The 14,957-nt window shown below is 39.6% G+C and overlaps 1 protein-coding gene across 1 annotated transcript in view; it reads left to right on the forward strand.

Moving 5' to 3' along the window:
• Nucleotides 1-14,957, forward strand: part of STK39 (serine/threonine kinase 39) — a 323,242-nt gene that overhangs the window by 233,393 nt on the left and 74,892 nt on the right. Inside the window, exon 15 of the mRNA XM_021672505.2 lies at nucleotides 13,597-13,649. Within this exon, the coding sequence (XP_021528180.2) occupies nucleotides 13,597-13,649 (53 nt within the window). The remainder of the gene's footprint in view (nucleotides 1-13,596; nucleotides 13,650-14,957) is intronic.

Here is a 14,957-nt window from a genome sequence, read left to right on the forward strand (position 1 = left end):
ATTGATTTTGTCAAAACTGACCTGGAAACAGTGTCAGGTATTTGTTTTCTCTTTAAATCCTGTCATGCAAATCATATCCCTTCTGGTACCCTTCCCCTTCGTGGAGATGTTACCCTAGAAGGGGCTTTCCAAGCTCTGCTCTCAGCTCTCAGGCACCCGCCTTGCTCTTCTCCAGGGCAGGCCAGAGGAGTTTCAGTCCTGTGAGTGTTAGTCATTGGAGAACCACATAACCCCAACCTCCAGAAACAAGCAGATGCATTTCTTTTTCTTTTTGCCCTGAGAGAATCTTTGGATTTTTGGTGTGTTTAGACATTCTGCATGAGAAGTCCTGTCCTCATCCAGTCTCCTGGCAAGTGTGCCCTGATGTATTCTCCTGCGTGGATGTTTCCTTCAGATATACATTAACAACCCAGCAAATGCCTAGAAACAGTGTTATTTTCTGTGCAACTATATATTTTATAAATAGTCATTTGCTGAAGTAATTTCAGAAAAGTCCAACTTGAGGATTTATAATGGCTTTGCCCAAGGGTCATTCATCCTAGACTGCGAATACAGTTACCTTAAGTAGATCAAAAGGGGAAATACTTGCTCCATCTCATTCATCATTAAATTTAATTATCTTACGAAACCACCTGTGGAAAAGTCAGGGGGATTCTGCTTACATTTCTACCCTGGAGGACACTGGCATTAACACTTCTTACTAATTAGTCCTTCACAGTTTTTTCCTTTGATGAGTGATCATTTTCCTTTTATATTTGCTAATTTTTAATGTAATTTCCCCTGGATTTGATTATACATATACATTAATAGTAAAATTATAGGACTAAGAAAATTATGCTGCTTTCTATTTCTGTGATTTCCTGGCTAAAGTTTAAAGAATGTATTGTCTGCTCACTTTATATTTTTTTGTGATTATATGCAGGTTCTCTATGGCTAACTCACTTGATTAGTCACACACACACTCTTTAAAACATTTAAGCAAAAAAAAAAAAAATGTTTCTTTCCTATTCTGCAGCAACAAAATTGGGAGATTAGCTGAGTACATGTCCAAAGTGTTGGCCAGACACAGAGCTTCCTCTGGAATTTGCTACACCCTGCAACCCACTGTCTTACGTGTTAGCTGCCAGCTTTCCAAGAGAGGACATAAGCTAGTCTCCTACATGTTCATGACAAAGTGTTACTTCCGATTCCTAAAGATGGTTTAGCTAAGGAGAAAGATCTATATCTAATCAGTACATAGACTTTCAGACCCCTTCAAATACGCATCAGAGAAAGCAGTCATGAAATCGCCCTTTGTAGCATTTGACAAGACACTTTTGGGGCCTCAGGAAGAAATCTGTATAGGCCATCCATTTCTGCAGGTTCCTTGAGCTCCCTCTGTTGAGGTAAATCATCAGTAAACAATGTACTTCCGACGTATTATTTCAGCTCCCAGCAGAAATGCCATCACTCAGGCAAGATTTAATATTGTGCCTTCAGCACCTGGGAGAAAAAAACTTTCATCTTTTGCACCATATGGTTGAAGACATTTATATGAAAAAAGTTTCTGTCTTTTGTAACATAGAGTTGAAGACATTACTCACTATCCCTTATCCCTTATAAAAGGGCTTCCATAATAAAACTCTCCTTGAAATTAACGCCAAGATAAACAAAATCTGCCTTGCATGTTTCTTTCTTGATGAAGTGAGAACTATACTATGCAACAGTTTCCCTTTTTTGCCTTAGTTACAGGCAAATAAAGCTAAATCCAGTGCTCAGTTGAAGTAACTGGCATCTCAAGTATGTACTAATGTCTCTTTCCGCATTCCCTTTAATTAATTTCTGTTATCTTTAATAGCAAAATGTTCAGTTATATATTTAGTTTAATTTTGAAGCTATTTAACAACCTTCTTGCAAGAATTAAACCAAATAACTAGTTGGCAAAGACCATAATTTTCACTGGTAATTAAGTTTGTAACAGCTTGTGCCTTAAAGATGCAAACTTCTATTGTCTTAAAAATGCATTTATCTCAGAATGTACCAATGCATGCAGCTCCACCCACCTCACCGTATACTGTTCAGTTGGTATAAATACACCTAGTAAGACATGATATCTAGGTCTCAAATGGACACATATTAGGTTCATGTCTTACAGATGCCTTTACATTCCTGTTATAAAGGACTGAGCATGTTGGTTTGGGAGCCTCATGCATGGCAGAGAGGTATACGTCACAGAAACAATGATGAGTCTGTGAGTTCTCTGCAGTAAAACCCACCACACCCTAAATTTTTAGGCACAAATAATGTTAATGAAGATTGGTTCTATATCAGTTAATTAAAAAAAAAAAAAAACAGTGATCTACGGAGACCCTTACATTGTAAGCATGATTAATATTTTTTCCTGCTACAAAAGTGTGAACTTTGACCAGACTATCATGTTTCTGCTCCTACCTGCCATTTACATGAATCTAGTTTTTATATGATTATTCCTTTTCCCATTTGCACCATAGGTGAAAAAAGTTCAATAAATATATTCACTAGACATCCTCAATGCTGAAAAGGACTGCTTGCTGCACATGACAATATAGTTCCATAATCTTGACAGGAAGCAGCACCCTTACACAATGATCTGGTCTCCCCTGGTTTACCACAGCTGAAATGTAGCACAAGTGACTTTGTGCTACCACGTCTCACTATGTGTAGGCGAAACATTATTAAAATTTTATGTTTTCAGATCCAAAGTAAATATGGTAAAATACTACCACTTTAAAAATTCTGGATGGTAGGCACATGTGTATTCATTTTAGTTCTCTTTGCATGTTCCTGCATGCTGAAATGTTTTTTATAATTTTTGAAACTATTATATAATAGAGAAAAAAAGAATCCACCATGGTTGTTTAGGTTGAAGAGTGGGTAGGGTTGGGGAGAGGAAACAGCCCGGCCCTTCACCTGGCAGACATGGAGATTTTCCAGAGGATTCTGTCAAAGAAAATCTCCTTAACTTAGTTTGGATTACTTCTAGATGAAAACTTTTTTTTTTTTTTTGTAGCCAGAGAAGTCTTGTTTATATTTTTGCATGCGATTTATTCATGTGTCAGCCCTGGACTGAGTATCAGAAATCTCTACATGAAAGGCTTACGTGTGCACCTCTAATGTTGGTGACGGCTGTGTGAAATCCTGTGCAGCCAGACTGTTTGCTCCCTGCAGGCTGCAAATCTAAAAGGGTCCTTCAAGCTGTTAGGTAGCCAGCGGGAAGTGTCAGAGTCCCAAGCCTGTGGTTCCAGTTGCAGAAGAACCTGCAGACAACCAGTGTGTGAGGCGGAATTCTTTAAAATATGTAGATATCTTGTTTGAAGAAAACTTGTGTGTGTTTGTGTGTGTGTGCGTGTATGCACACGTGTGTACATGTATGTATATGTATCAGTCACTGCTTTTGTTGTTAAAGGGACAGTGTGACTTTCTGGTCTATTTGACATTGATTTGGGGCAGTGTGATGCTGCATGGCTTCATGTAGACTAGAATTCTGGATGCTCCTGACTACATTTTCTAGGCCAACAGCCTGTTTCCGTGTGTGTGGAGTAGGCTGAAAGGAATTTTCACTTTTTAGAAGACTCACTGATCCAAAAGACACTTTTGCAGCAAGTCAAATGTAAGGGCAAGGGTTTGGAGGGAAGGGGAAAGTATGGGTTTTGGTTCTTATTCTCACACCCCTGGAGCCTACGGCCCATGGTAGATAGAGACACACATGTCTAGGAGAGCTTCGGTTTCAGGCAAGGCTGTGAGCCACAGTACTGATAGGTTCAGTAATGGTTCTCAACCTTTAGAGCCACAGATAGAGGGCACAAACTGTTTCCTTTCCCTACCTTACCCACCCTCCAATCTCAACAAACTTAGTGGTTCTTTTTTCCTATAGCATATAATACTTTCAAAAATTATAAAAAACATTTCAACATACAGGAATGTGCAAAGAGTAATCAATACACATGTATCTACCATCTAGAATTTTGTGCCTGTGTGTGTGTGTAGAAACCACGTCTCACTATGTGTCCCAGGCTGGTCTCAAACTCCTGGGCTCAAGTGATCTTCCCTCCTCAGCTTCCCAAAGTGCTGGGATTATAGGCGTGAGCCACTATGCCTGACCTAGAATGTGTTAAATGGTAACATTCTGTCATATTGACTACAGAGCTGACTATATAAATTTTAATTTTTCTGCCAGCATATCAGTCATGGAAAACACTTTCCCACCTATAATGTGTCTCACTGCATGCGGCAGTTCTTAACTGGGTGCAGAGGTATAATTGGGGGAAAAACCTTCCTTTTAGAGATTGTACCTCCTCTCACCCTGCCTGCAGTTTGAGAGCCACCAATCTAGATTAAAGAGCAGTGGTTTAGAGGTCCTGAGTCCCAGGTTCTGTTGTCATTTCTGCCATTAATGGCTCCTGGCACAGACCTGGCACCTAGTAGGTGATCAATAATGATTTATGGAGAATGGCATGAGTTAACCAGCTGTGTTATCTTAGGCAAGCCACTTAATCTCCTTGGCTTCAGTTTCTTCACCTAAGGAATCAGAGAAATGGATTAGGTGACCTCTAAGGCCTCTTTCAGTTGTAAAATTATATGATTCTGTGATTGGACCTTTACCTCAGAGGAAGATTAATTTGACAGGAGTGTGAAGGATGGATCAGGGTGAGAGCCAAGAGAGGGGAATATACCTTTCTTGAATTAGTTCAAGATTTCCTTTGCTACTACTGTGTTTTATGCACTTAAGTCGTATTTTTCCCTGTAGACTGACCGTCATTCTGCAAAGATCATAAACTCGTTAAGGACTGCAACTATGACTTTTCTCCGCTATTTCTATGTGCCTCAAAATATAAGGCCTAATAATGGCTTATAGCAGTAGCACAGGGTTCAGACACTGTTTTCACCCACTCGTTAAATCTGTGAGGGAAGTGTTCTTTCCCCCTTTTACTGCAGAGGAAACTGAATGTCAGAGGGGACAGTGGCTTACTGAACGCCCTTGCTGCTATGTGGATTGACTCCAGATCGGGCTCAGCTGACCAGTCTTGAATTCCCGGTGGAATCTCTAGCCATGATGCAAAGATGCTGCCATAGGAAGGCCCCGGGATGAGCAGTGACATGGCTTCAGAGCAGCCTTCAGCTTGGCCACAGGAAGCTGCAGCTTTCTCTTTGTGGCTCTTTTGTTTCTGGCCTTCGGTTGTAGGTTCCTTCAGTGTATCCTCATACCGGCTCCACTCTTCATGTCTCATTCGGTACAGCAGTTTTCCCTCAGGGCCGCACGTTCGTCCGCCAAGGATTATTCCCTGAACGGCAGTTCCCTCAATCTTTTACAGCCCCTTCTCCTTCTGCTGTATGTCTTTAGCTTTGGCAAGAGCTGTGTATGCATGCGTATATGTGAGTGTGTGTGAAATACTCTTTTTCAGTCATTTCTTCTCATCTGTGGTAAATGATGGTGGCCTGACCTTGGTCAGTAGCAGTGAAGTGTGAGAGAAATGGCTGATACGAGAACTCTTACAGAGTCATAACATACAGGTCTTGATAGTGGACCGTCACGATCATTTACTGTCATAAGGAGCTAAGGAAGGGAAATGCATCTGAGAGAAAAAGTGATACATTCCATTTTGGAGATGCTGTGCCTTTTGGTGTCTTTTTAGACGCTGCATTGACAGATGGGGCAGTACCTGAGATTGAGTTATGGATTGGAATTAATCATCAAAGGAGAAAATGAGAAGGGGAAATAGTGAAGGATGGAACATTAACATTGAAGAGACAGCCATACAGAGGTAGAGGAGTGTTTGGGGCACACAGAGAAAGGGCAGCTGGGGAACTGGAGGAGACTGGAAGAAGGCGGTGTCACAGAAGCCAGGGAGAGGCACTTCCTAAAAGCCAGACTTGTAAGCTCTGCATTCATTCATCTATTCAACAGATGCTATCTGTGCACCCAGTAGGGGGTAAGGGATGTGCACTGGTGAAGATAACAAGTAACATTTTAAAAGTTCCAGCTTCAGTTCAGCTCCATTGTTCGGACTGTGATTTTGGAGATATTCTTTATCCTTTCTAAGCCTCAGTTTCCTTGTCTCTAAAATAATAGAAGATAAGAGCAGTTCTTGCTCTAAGAGTTGCTTTGAGTTTGGAATGAGATAACATTTGTAAAACATCAAGCGTGTCCAAGAAGATAGGAAATGCTGTTGTCTTAGTCCACTCTGTGCTGCTATAACAAAATACCATAGACCGGGCAATTTGTAATGACCAGATATGTGTTGGCTCTTGGTTCTGGAGGCTGGGAAGTGTAAGGTTGAAGGGCTGTACCATCTTAGGGTCCTGCTGTATCATCCCATGGCAGAAGAGCAAAGAGAAGCTGAGAGAGAGCAAAAGATTAAACTCACAGCCTCAAGCACTTTTAGAATTGGCATGAATCCACCTGTGAAGGTGGTGCCCTCATGACCTAAACCCCTCCCATTAGGCCTGACCTCCCTACACAGTCGCATCAGGGATGAAGTTTCCAACACGTGCTTTTTGGGGGAGACATTCAAACCACAGCAGCTACGAATTATTATTTCCTTCTCTCACAGTTGAGGAAACAGGTTACAGAAGGGCAAATAAGTAGTTTGTGGTTTTGAACTCAGACCCCTATCTGCACAGGTTACATTATCTCCTCATCCTGCCCAGGCGGCCTCCTGGTGCAGAAGTATCTGCCCAGCTCTGTGGGAGCCACAGTCCATTTCTGCTCCTAAGACTCGGGGGATGGACTTTGGTTCAGTGCCCAGAGTAGAACAAGAGGCAAGCTGAACTAACAGCTGCAGCAAACCACCATGGCACGTGTGTACCTATGTAACAAACCTGCACGTTCTGCACATGTACCCCAGAACTGAAAGTATAATAAAAATTAAAAAATAGAAATGATGCCCTGACCGATTCCTGGCTCAGCCTGTTTCAAAGGCCTCCATCCTACTCCTGATAGCAGGAGATAGTCTAGGAATTGAGTGTGTGGGAATCCCTTTGGAATTCCGTGGATACTAACAGCTGCACCTTCACCTGGAAATTGAGGGAAAAGTGCGGAAGAAGAGGGCTGTTGTCTGAGAAATCCTCTGCTGCTTAGGAAAGAGCAGCTGCTCCTGGGTGTCTGGGAACCGCTATCCCTGCCACCCTTACAGAGACCCTTGGTGGTGTTGCCAGCCTCAAAGCTTGGGGAAATAGTTGCCTTTCATCCTCATTTGAGAGCATCCCTGCAGTGGAGGGTACACAATGCCAGTGACAGTTACTGTTTCTGATGCTCTTTGACAATGAGTGGTCTTTGGATTTCTACCACTTTAATCACATCTGGGTCTTAGAGTGTGAGTGCCCTCATACTGTTGCTGGCATGGGCTAAGAGACAGTAATGTGAGGCTGAAGAATGCAGATAGTTCTGAGCCGGCATTTTGGCTTTGGAGCCCTCCAGGAGCAATAACTCTGTCAGATTGTCCTGACACGGTACATTAAGAGGTGCAGATAAAAGCTACATCCTGTAAAATATATACTTCAATCGCACCTGCCTTCTGCACCTCCACCGCCGGGAAGGGATGATAGGTATTGACTCGTGTTCTGCATCACCAGCCTCTTAGCCAGCTGCCTCGTTGGATTGTTCATTGTGTTACTTGAAGATGAATTGAAAGAACGAGGAGAAAAGCTTGATGCATGCCAGTCTCTGAGCTACTCATGTTGAATGGACATAGCAAAAAAAAAAAAAAGGTTTGTCAGTACTGAACATCAATTACTAAACGTTTTTTAAAAATCAGGCTGGGCATGGTAGCTCACACCTGTAATCCCAGCACTTTAGGATGCTGAGGTAGGGAGATCACTTGAGCCCAGAGTTTAACACCAGCCTTGGCAATTTAGCGAGACCCTTGTCTCTACAAAAAATCAAAAAATTAGCTGGGTATGGTGGCACATAGCCATAGTTCAAGCTACTCAGGTGGCTGATGAAGGAGGATTGCTTGAGCCCGAGAGTTCAAGGCTGCAGCGAGCAGCAAGTGTGCCACTGTACTACCTGGGCAACCGAGTGAGACCTTGTCTCTAAAAAAAATACAAAAACTGGAAAACAATGAATATCAAGTTTGTAAGTTTATGAATTGTATTTTCTTTTAGTTAGGTTCCGATGGCTTTATTTTTCTTTCCCATGATTAATTTCTCCCATGCCTTCAGTCTGTGGGTCAGTGTATCATTTATATGACTCTTTTTAGTAGATCCTTAAAAAGAACTTTGAAGTTTACCACTTCAGAAAACTTCATCCCCAGAATAGGCTTGTGTATTACTATCAGCCGAAGTTATATTTTATATTTGACCTCACTAATGAATGGTAGTAGACCGAATCTGGTCCACACATTAGTGTGAACATTTTAAAATTAAGTATCAACAATGAAAACTACGGAGTGTCAGATAAAGTTTCCAATTTCTTTTTTCTTTGACAAATCTGAATATTGAGCAACATTGAGTACAACCTGTCTGACCATAACCTGCAGGCAGTGAATAGTGGTTGTCCCCTTTAGATGGGGAAGAAGCTTTCCAGCTGGCACAGTCCCCACATCTCCCTGGTTATTAATATACTCTGATTTATTCAAAATTCCTGCAATGGTGCTTACAAATGGTGGGTAAGAATAGAAATGGGTGCAACTGAAATGAAGGGGAATTTCACAGTATCTGTCAAATTACAAATGCATGTATCCTTTGACAAAGCAATTCACTTCTAGACATTTGTTTTTATACCCATATATATTCCAAACGACATACAAACAAGGTTATTTATTGAAGCACTGTTTATAATAGTGAAAAATTGGAAATAGTCTGTTCATAGAATGGGAACTGGTTAAAAAAAGACTATAGCATCCCAAAGGAAACTATGTAGTTATAAAGAAAAGAATGAGAAAACTCTACAAATTAATACAGAGAAATTCCAAGATGGTATTATGTTAAAAGAGAGGCAAGGTACAAAACAATGGATATAATATGCTATTATTTGTATTCAGTATATATGTATATTTGCTAGTACATGCATAAAACATCTCAAGAAGTATGCATCAAATTGATAAAACACTGATTGCCCCTGGAAGGGCAACCAGGTAGTTGGGTGACAGGAGTGAGAGGGCCAATTTTCACAGACTATTTAATCCCCTGTTGTACCTTTTAATTTTTAAACCATATGATTGTATCACCTACTTAAAAAAAATAAATGCCCAGCCTGAGTTCTGTATGCATTTGCATTTTCAGTGCAATGAGCTATAAGGGACTATACCTTACCAAATTTAAGAATTTTTATTTTAGGATTAAAAGGATTTTTAATAAGAATTATCAAAGACAGCCTGAGTGTTGAAACTGTTACTCTCAGATTTTTATCATTTCCTCTATAAAGTTGCACAGACTTAGTTTCTGGCCTTAAATCATACCTATTTTCAGCTTCCCTGAAATCAAGAGTGTCCTGTGCCATATCAATTAAAGTAAATGTACTTTCAATTAAAGGTGTTAAGTATGAGTCTGAAAAGATTAATTCTTTATAAAAGGATGACCTTCAGTAGTTTGCTCCAATTAGGCATTTTTCCAACCATATTTCATCTTGATGGGACAAGTCTACTACTCACAATCAATCACTATGATCTTTTCAAAGGCGAGTATTTTAGGTTCAGAGTCATAAAAGAATGACTTGACTGCCCAGCCTCCATAACTTGAACCACAGTTGATATAGATGGAGATTATGGGTGTTGGATATTACTTTTGTGTTATTAATATCTGAAGCATCAGGATGTGCATAATGGTATTCTGGGTACAGTTCCTACACCTCTCTTCTCATGTCCTCACTAGAATAAATTTATTTAAATAAGACCTATGGAAAGAAAGAGAGGAAATAAACAGTGACAAATTAATATCAAACAAAATTCCTCATTGTTTCCTCCTGTCATTTTATTACAAAACACATTATAAATACTTGCTTTCCTCATGGTTGTTTTCTTGTTGGACTGCTTTAGTTTGAAGTGAATCATTGCTTATATATGGCACAGAAAACCAAGACTATTAAGGAAATGAATGCTTGGCGATTGTTTTATGGTAACATGCAAAATATTGGGGAATAATACTGCTTTATCTTAAAAGTTAAAGGAATTGAGCATTTCCGTTTGTATTTGGTAGCTCCAGTATGGAATTATTGGCATTCCCTCAGCCATTCATTAAATTTGTAAACTTGGGGAAGCCAGTGAACCTAGTCATAAAAAATGGAAAACAAATAATACCTCTGCATATCTCAAAGGTTAATTATTGGAATTAAATGAGATTTTATATATAAATATATGTATATATTTATATATAAAACCTGTACATACATATGTATATGTGTACATTTATATATTAGTGTTACTTAAAATGTAGTCCAGTGACCCTGGGAGTTAGACTCCTTCAGGGAGCCCATGAGGTCAAAATCATTTTTATAATAATATCAAGAAATTACTTGCCTTTTTCCTCTTTAAACATGTTCAGTGTAATTTTTCAATGGCTGTCTCTATGACATTTGATATTGCAACAGATTGCAGAAACAATTGTAAGATTCTAGCTATTCTAAGCCAGATATTATAGAGGTTTACAAAAATGTGAAGCAATGGACTCTTTCACTGAGTTGTTTTTATCTTGAAAAGGAAAGTAATTTTTCATAAAAAAATTAACATATAATGGGTTGTTGTCATTTTCAAATAAATTCATACTTTTAAAAAAATTATCCATTTTAATTTCTAATACAGTAAATTTTGATAGATATAGTCCACAAAAACAAAAACTCTTTAGAGGTCCTCATTAGTTCTTAAGAACATAAAAGGATCCTAAGACCAAAAAGTTTGAGAACTGCTGACAATATGGAAGCACTATGTAAATGTGTAGTAGGGACATTGGTAGTTTATTAAGAAACTTTGCCAGGTGTGGTGGCTTATGCCTGTAATCCCAGCACTTTGGGAGGCTGAGGCAGGCCGATCACTTGAGGTCAGGAGTTGAAGACCAGCCTTGCCAACCTGTGAAACCCCATCTGTACTAAAAATACAAAGAATTAGCTAGGTGTGGTGGCACACGCCTGTAGTCCCAGCTGCTTGGGAAGCTGAGGCAGGAAAATTGCTTGAACTCAGGAGGCAGAGGTTGCAGTGAGGCAAGATTTTGCCTCTGCACTGTAACCTGGGTGGCAGGTGACAGAGCAAGACTCTACCTCGAAACAAAGAGAGAAAGGGAGAAAGGGAGAAAAGAGAGAGAGAAGAAAAGGAAGAAAGAAAGAGAAAAAAAAGGAAGGGAAGGAAGAAGAGAGAGGAAGGAAAAAGAAAAGAAAGAAAGGAAAGAAAGAGAAAGAGAAAAGAGAAAGAAAGGAAAGAAAAAAGAAAGAGAAGAAATTTTAGCTGTTGAAACAATGCAGCACGTGAACCCTCCTCCCACCACAGGCACCAGGGCAGGGTTCTTTAGTCTGGGGTCCAAGATGATTTCTGAATCCTCTGTAGTTATCTACAGTTTTGTGCATAGGTTACGTGTGGTAGTCCCTCCATATCTTTGCAAGGGCATGTTTCGAAACTGCTACGGATATCTGAAACCAAAGATAGTACTGAGCCTTCTGTGCACTGTTTTTCGCTATACATACATACTTATGATAAAGCTTAATTTATAAATTAGGCACAGTAAGAGATTAACAACAAGAACTAGTAATACAATAGAACTTACAGTAATACAGTGTAACAAAGGATATGTGAATGTGGCCCCTCTCTCTCAAAAGATTTTGTACTGACACGGGCAACTGAAACCATGGAACGTGAAATTACAGATAAAGGGGGACTGCTGTATCTACTTTCTTTTAGGGTGAGGATCCACAATTTTCACAGTTTTTGGATCTCCACAGGTGCTAAAAGAAGCACAGCTGCAGGAACTGCTGCAGTCCCTGGTCCCATTTTAGCCCCGAGGGGAGTAGTGATAAAGTCAAGGAAACACAGGTTTCCCACCTGAGGGGAGATGCAAAGTTCAGGTCCAAGGCTCTCATGTCTGGGTGTGGGCTTGGGCATGTCTTGAGTCTTCGGCCCTTTATTTCTCCCTGTTTTGCTTATGGAAAGGTGTGAGACTTGGGCTGGCTTTCTAGACACTGAGGAAAAGGGCATTCTTTTAGCGGATGCCATGCCCTGTGCATCCTTGTGGGCCTCCTTGCTCTTAGTGTGGTGGGGTGTGGTAGGACATAAAGAGCCAAGATCAGGCTGTGGACCAAAAAGGGCCCAGAGACTGGCTTCGTTGTGGTTTGGGCACAGTTCATAGAGACCAGGAGGTTTTACACAGAGCTTTAGAGTGTGAATGCTCAATTTCCTGGCGCCTCAGAAGGATGTTTGGGAATGGGTATTCAGGCCATCTCTGACTCTGTCTTAGACACTTTCAGTGACTGAGCTAATACTAGTTCATGTTTCCTTTGGGAAATTGTTTGTTTGTTTTTAATGAGACAGAGTCTCACTCTGTCACCCAGGCTGGAGTGCAGTGGTGTGATTTTGGCTCACTGCAACCCCTTCCTCCCAGGTTCCAACAATTCTCCTTCCTTAGCCTCTCGAGTAGCTGAGATTATAGGCACCCACCACCACTCCTGGCTAATTTTTATATTTTTAGTAGAGATGGGGTTTCACCATGTTGGCCAGGCTGGTCTCGAACTCCTAACCTCAAGTGATCCACCGCCTCAGCCGCCCAAAGTGCTGAGATTACAGGCATGAGTCACTACGCCTGCTTCTACTGCAATTTCTGAAGATGTTTTTATTAACCTTAATTCTAGCATCTGTTGAGAGATACAAGATTTTAGTATTCTTACAAGAATTTAAAACTAGTCTAATTATAGCTCACTGCCCCTTATCATTTCTTAAAATTAATATGAATGGAACTTATATCTCAGATATTTATATATTTCATATCTCCCCAGTGCCATTTAATTTTTAAATTGCATATACATATATATTTTTTGGCTTTATGTAAGCCTTTACATTTACTCAAAGTTTTATATATTCAGTGGGCAAAATGTTGCAAATTGACCACTGAATATGTAAAACTTTTAAATTTAGACAAAATTTTAAACTAACAAATGCATACCTCGTTCTTGGTGTTTTGTTACATTATTTAATGTGTAGTACTTCTTGAATTCTGTCACTGAGACCATCTTTCCTGTTTGTTTCACTCATAAAAATAATTTAATAAAATACTATTTTTCAAGAAAAAATATGGAAAATGCAGTGGATACCGTTTATTTTAGACTAAAGGCTTCTGAAATTTTTAATTATGAAATTATATTTAAGGTTCCTGTTTAGTGCAGATTTTATAAAATGAGCATTTTGTTTTTGGAATTTTGTGATATAAGCATGTTTATGTAAGGTAAATTCAATCAAATTAAACAAATCTCTTCAAATTAAATCAAATTAAACAAATTATTATTGTCATAAACGATCTTTTCCAGTTAACAAAATATTTGGAGTTTACCTCAAACTGTAAAATGTTATTCACACGTTAGTGGCATCTTGTAAAAATCTGAATACATATAGTTCAATTAAACTCTGCTTTCCCAGACTTTAATGTATTATATGTTATGTATTTCAGAAACTCCAGAAAGGAACTTAATGACATACGATTTGAGTTTACTCCAGGAAGAGGTAAGTTTTAATTGAGGTTATTATTTTATTGCCTCAAAGAGCATTGCAGAAATTGATTACAAGCATATGGTTTTATAATTTGCTATGTAAAACTGCTTTGTTTAAAAACGAAGGAGGAAAGGAGAGATAGATGGAAGGAAGGATTTTTGATACTCCTAAGGATTCCAAATCAAACCACCACTACTGACTACATGAATCTCAGTGACACATGCAGCACAATATACATACAAATATGTTAGATTTATTAGCTCAGCCATGAAAATAAGTATTACTATGGCAACGCAATCCCTAAAGGAAATGACGATGAATGTAATGAGAAGCATACAACAGTCCTAATGAGGGTTGAGCAGCAAACAGTGGGATTATACAAAAAGGTAACATACTTTGCTTCTGTGATCTCAGTACAGATTACATGAAGCCTCTATTGGGGACTGTTTACTAAAATTTTGAAAACTCTGAAGTACAAGAACTTTCTAGCTTGGTAGCTGGCCCATCAGTAAACTCTTTGACCCACCTGCAATTATGGGAAGACACGAACTCAGTTGTCCACGGAAGCTAAAGTGAATGGTGAGCACTTGGGGAAACTGGAGGATTTCCTATCTAAATTCACTCATGTTCAGTTCTGTTTTTCTGTTTTACAAAGGCCACCTGCCAAACAAAATATTCCTTGGCAATACTTGACTATAGGCTCACCAGTCTCTGATTGCTAATATTCTGTAAATGCAAAGATGTCAGGATTCATGGAATATTTGAGTTAAACTAAAATATGAGATGTCTTTTAAAAATAAATATACAGCCAGGCATGGTGGCTCACACCTATAATCCCAGTACTTTGGGAGGCTGAGGCAGGGCAATCACTTGAGGCCAGGAGTTTGAGGCCAGCCTGGCCAACATGTCGAAACCCCATCTCTACTGAAAATACAGAAACTAGCTGGACATAGTGGCGCATGGCTGTAGTCCCAGCTACTTGGGAGGCTGAGGCAAAAGAATCACTTGAACCTGGAAGGTAGAGGGTGCAGTGAGCCAAGACTGTGCCACTGCACTCCAGCTCATGCAACAGAGCAAGACTATGTCTCAATAAATAAATAAATCGACTTAAGGCCTCAATGAATGAATGAATGAATGAATGAACGAACATAAAAGGCCCTAATGGATTTGCTAATTGATGTTTCTTTCTGGGGATATCCATCTTTGACAATTTAGAGTTGGTTTATGAAATTGTACAGCACCAGGTAGTATTGTCAAAAAGCTATCTATTTTGTCATAATATAAAAATATTGACCAGGCCATGCTGTGATGAAATCCAGT

This window comes from Aotus nancymaae, unplaced genomic scaffold, assembly GCF_030222135.1.
Source record: "Aotus nancymaae isolate 86718 unplaced genomic scaffold, 86718_ANA_hifiasm-v0.15.2.pri h1tg000029l, whole genome shotgun sequence".
NCBI classification, from domain to species: Eukaryota; Metazoa; Chordata; class Mammalia; order Primates; family Aotidae; genus Aotus; species Aotus nancymaae.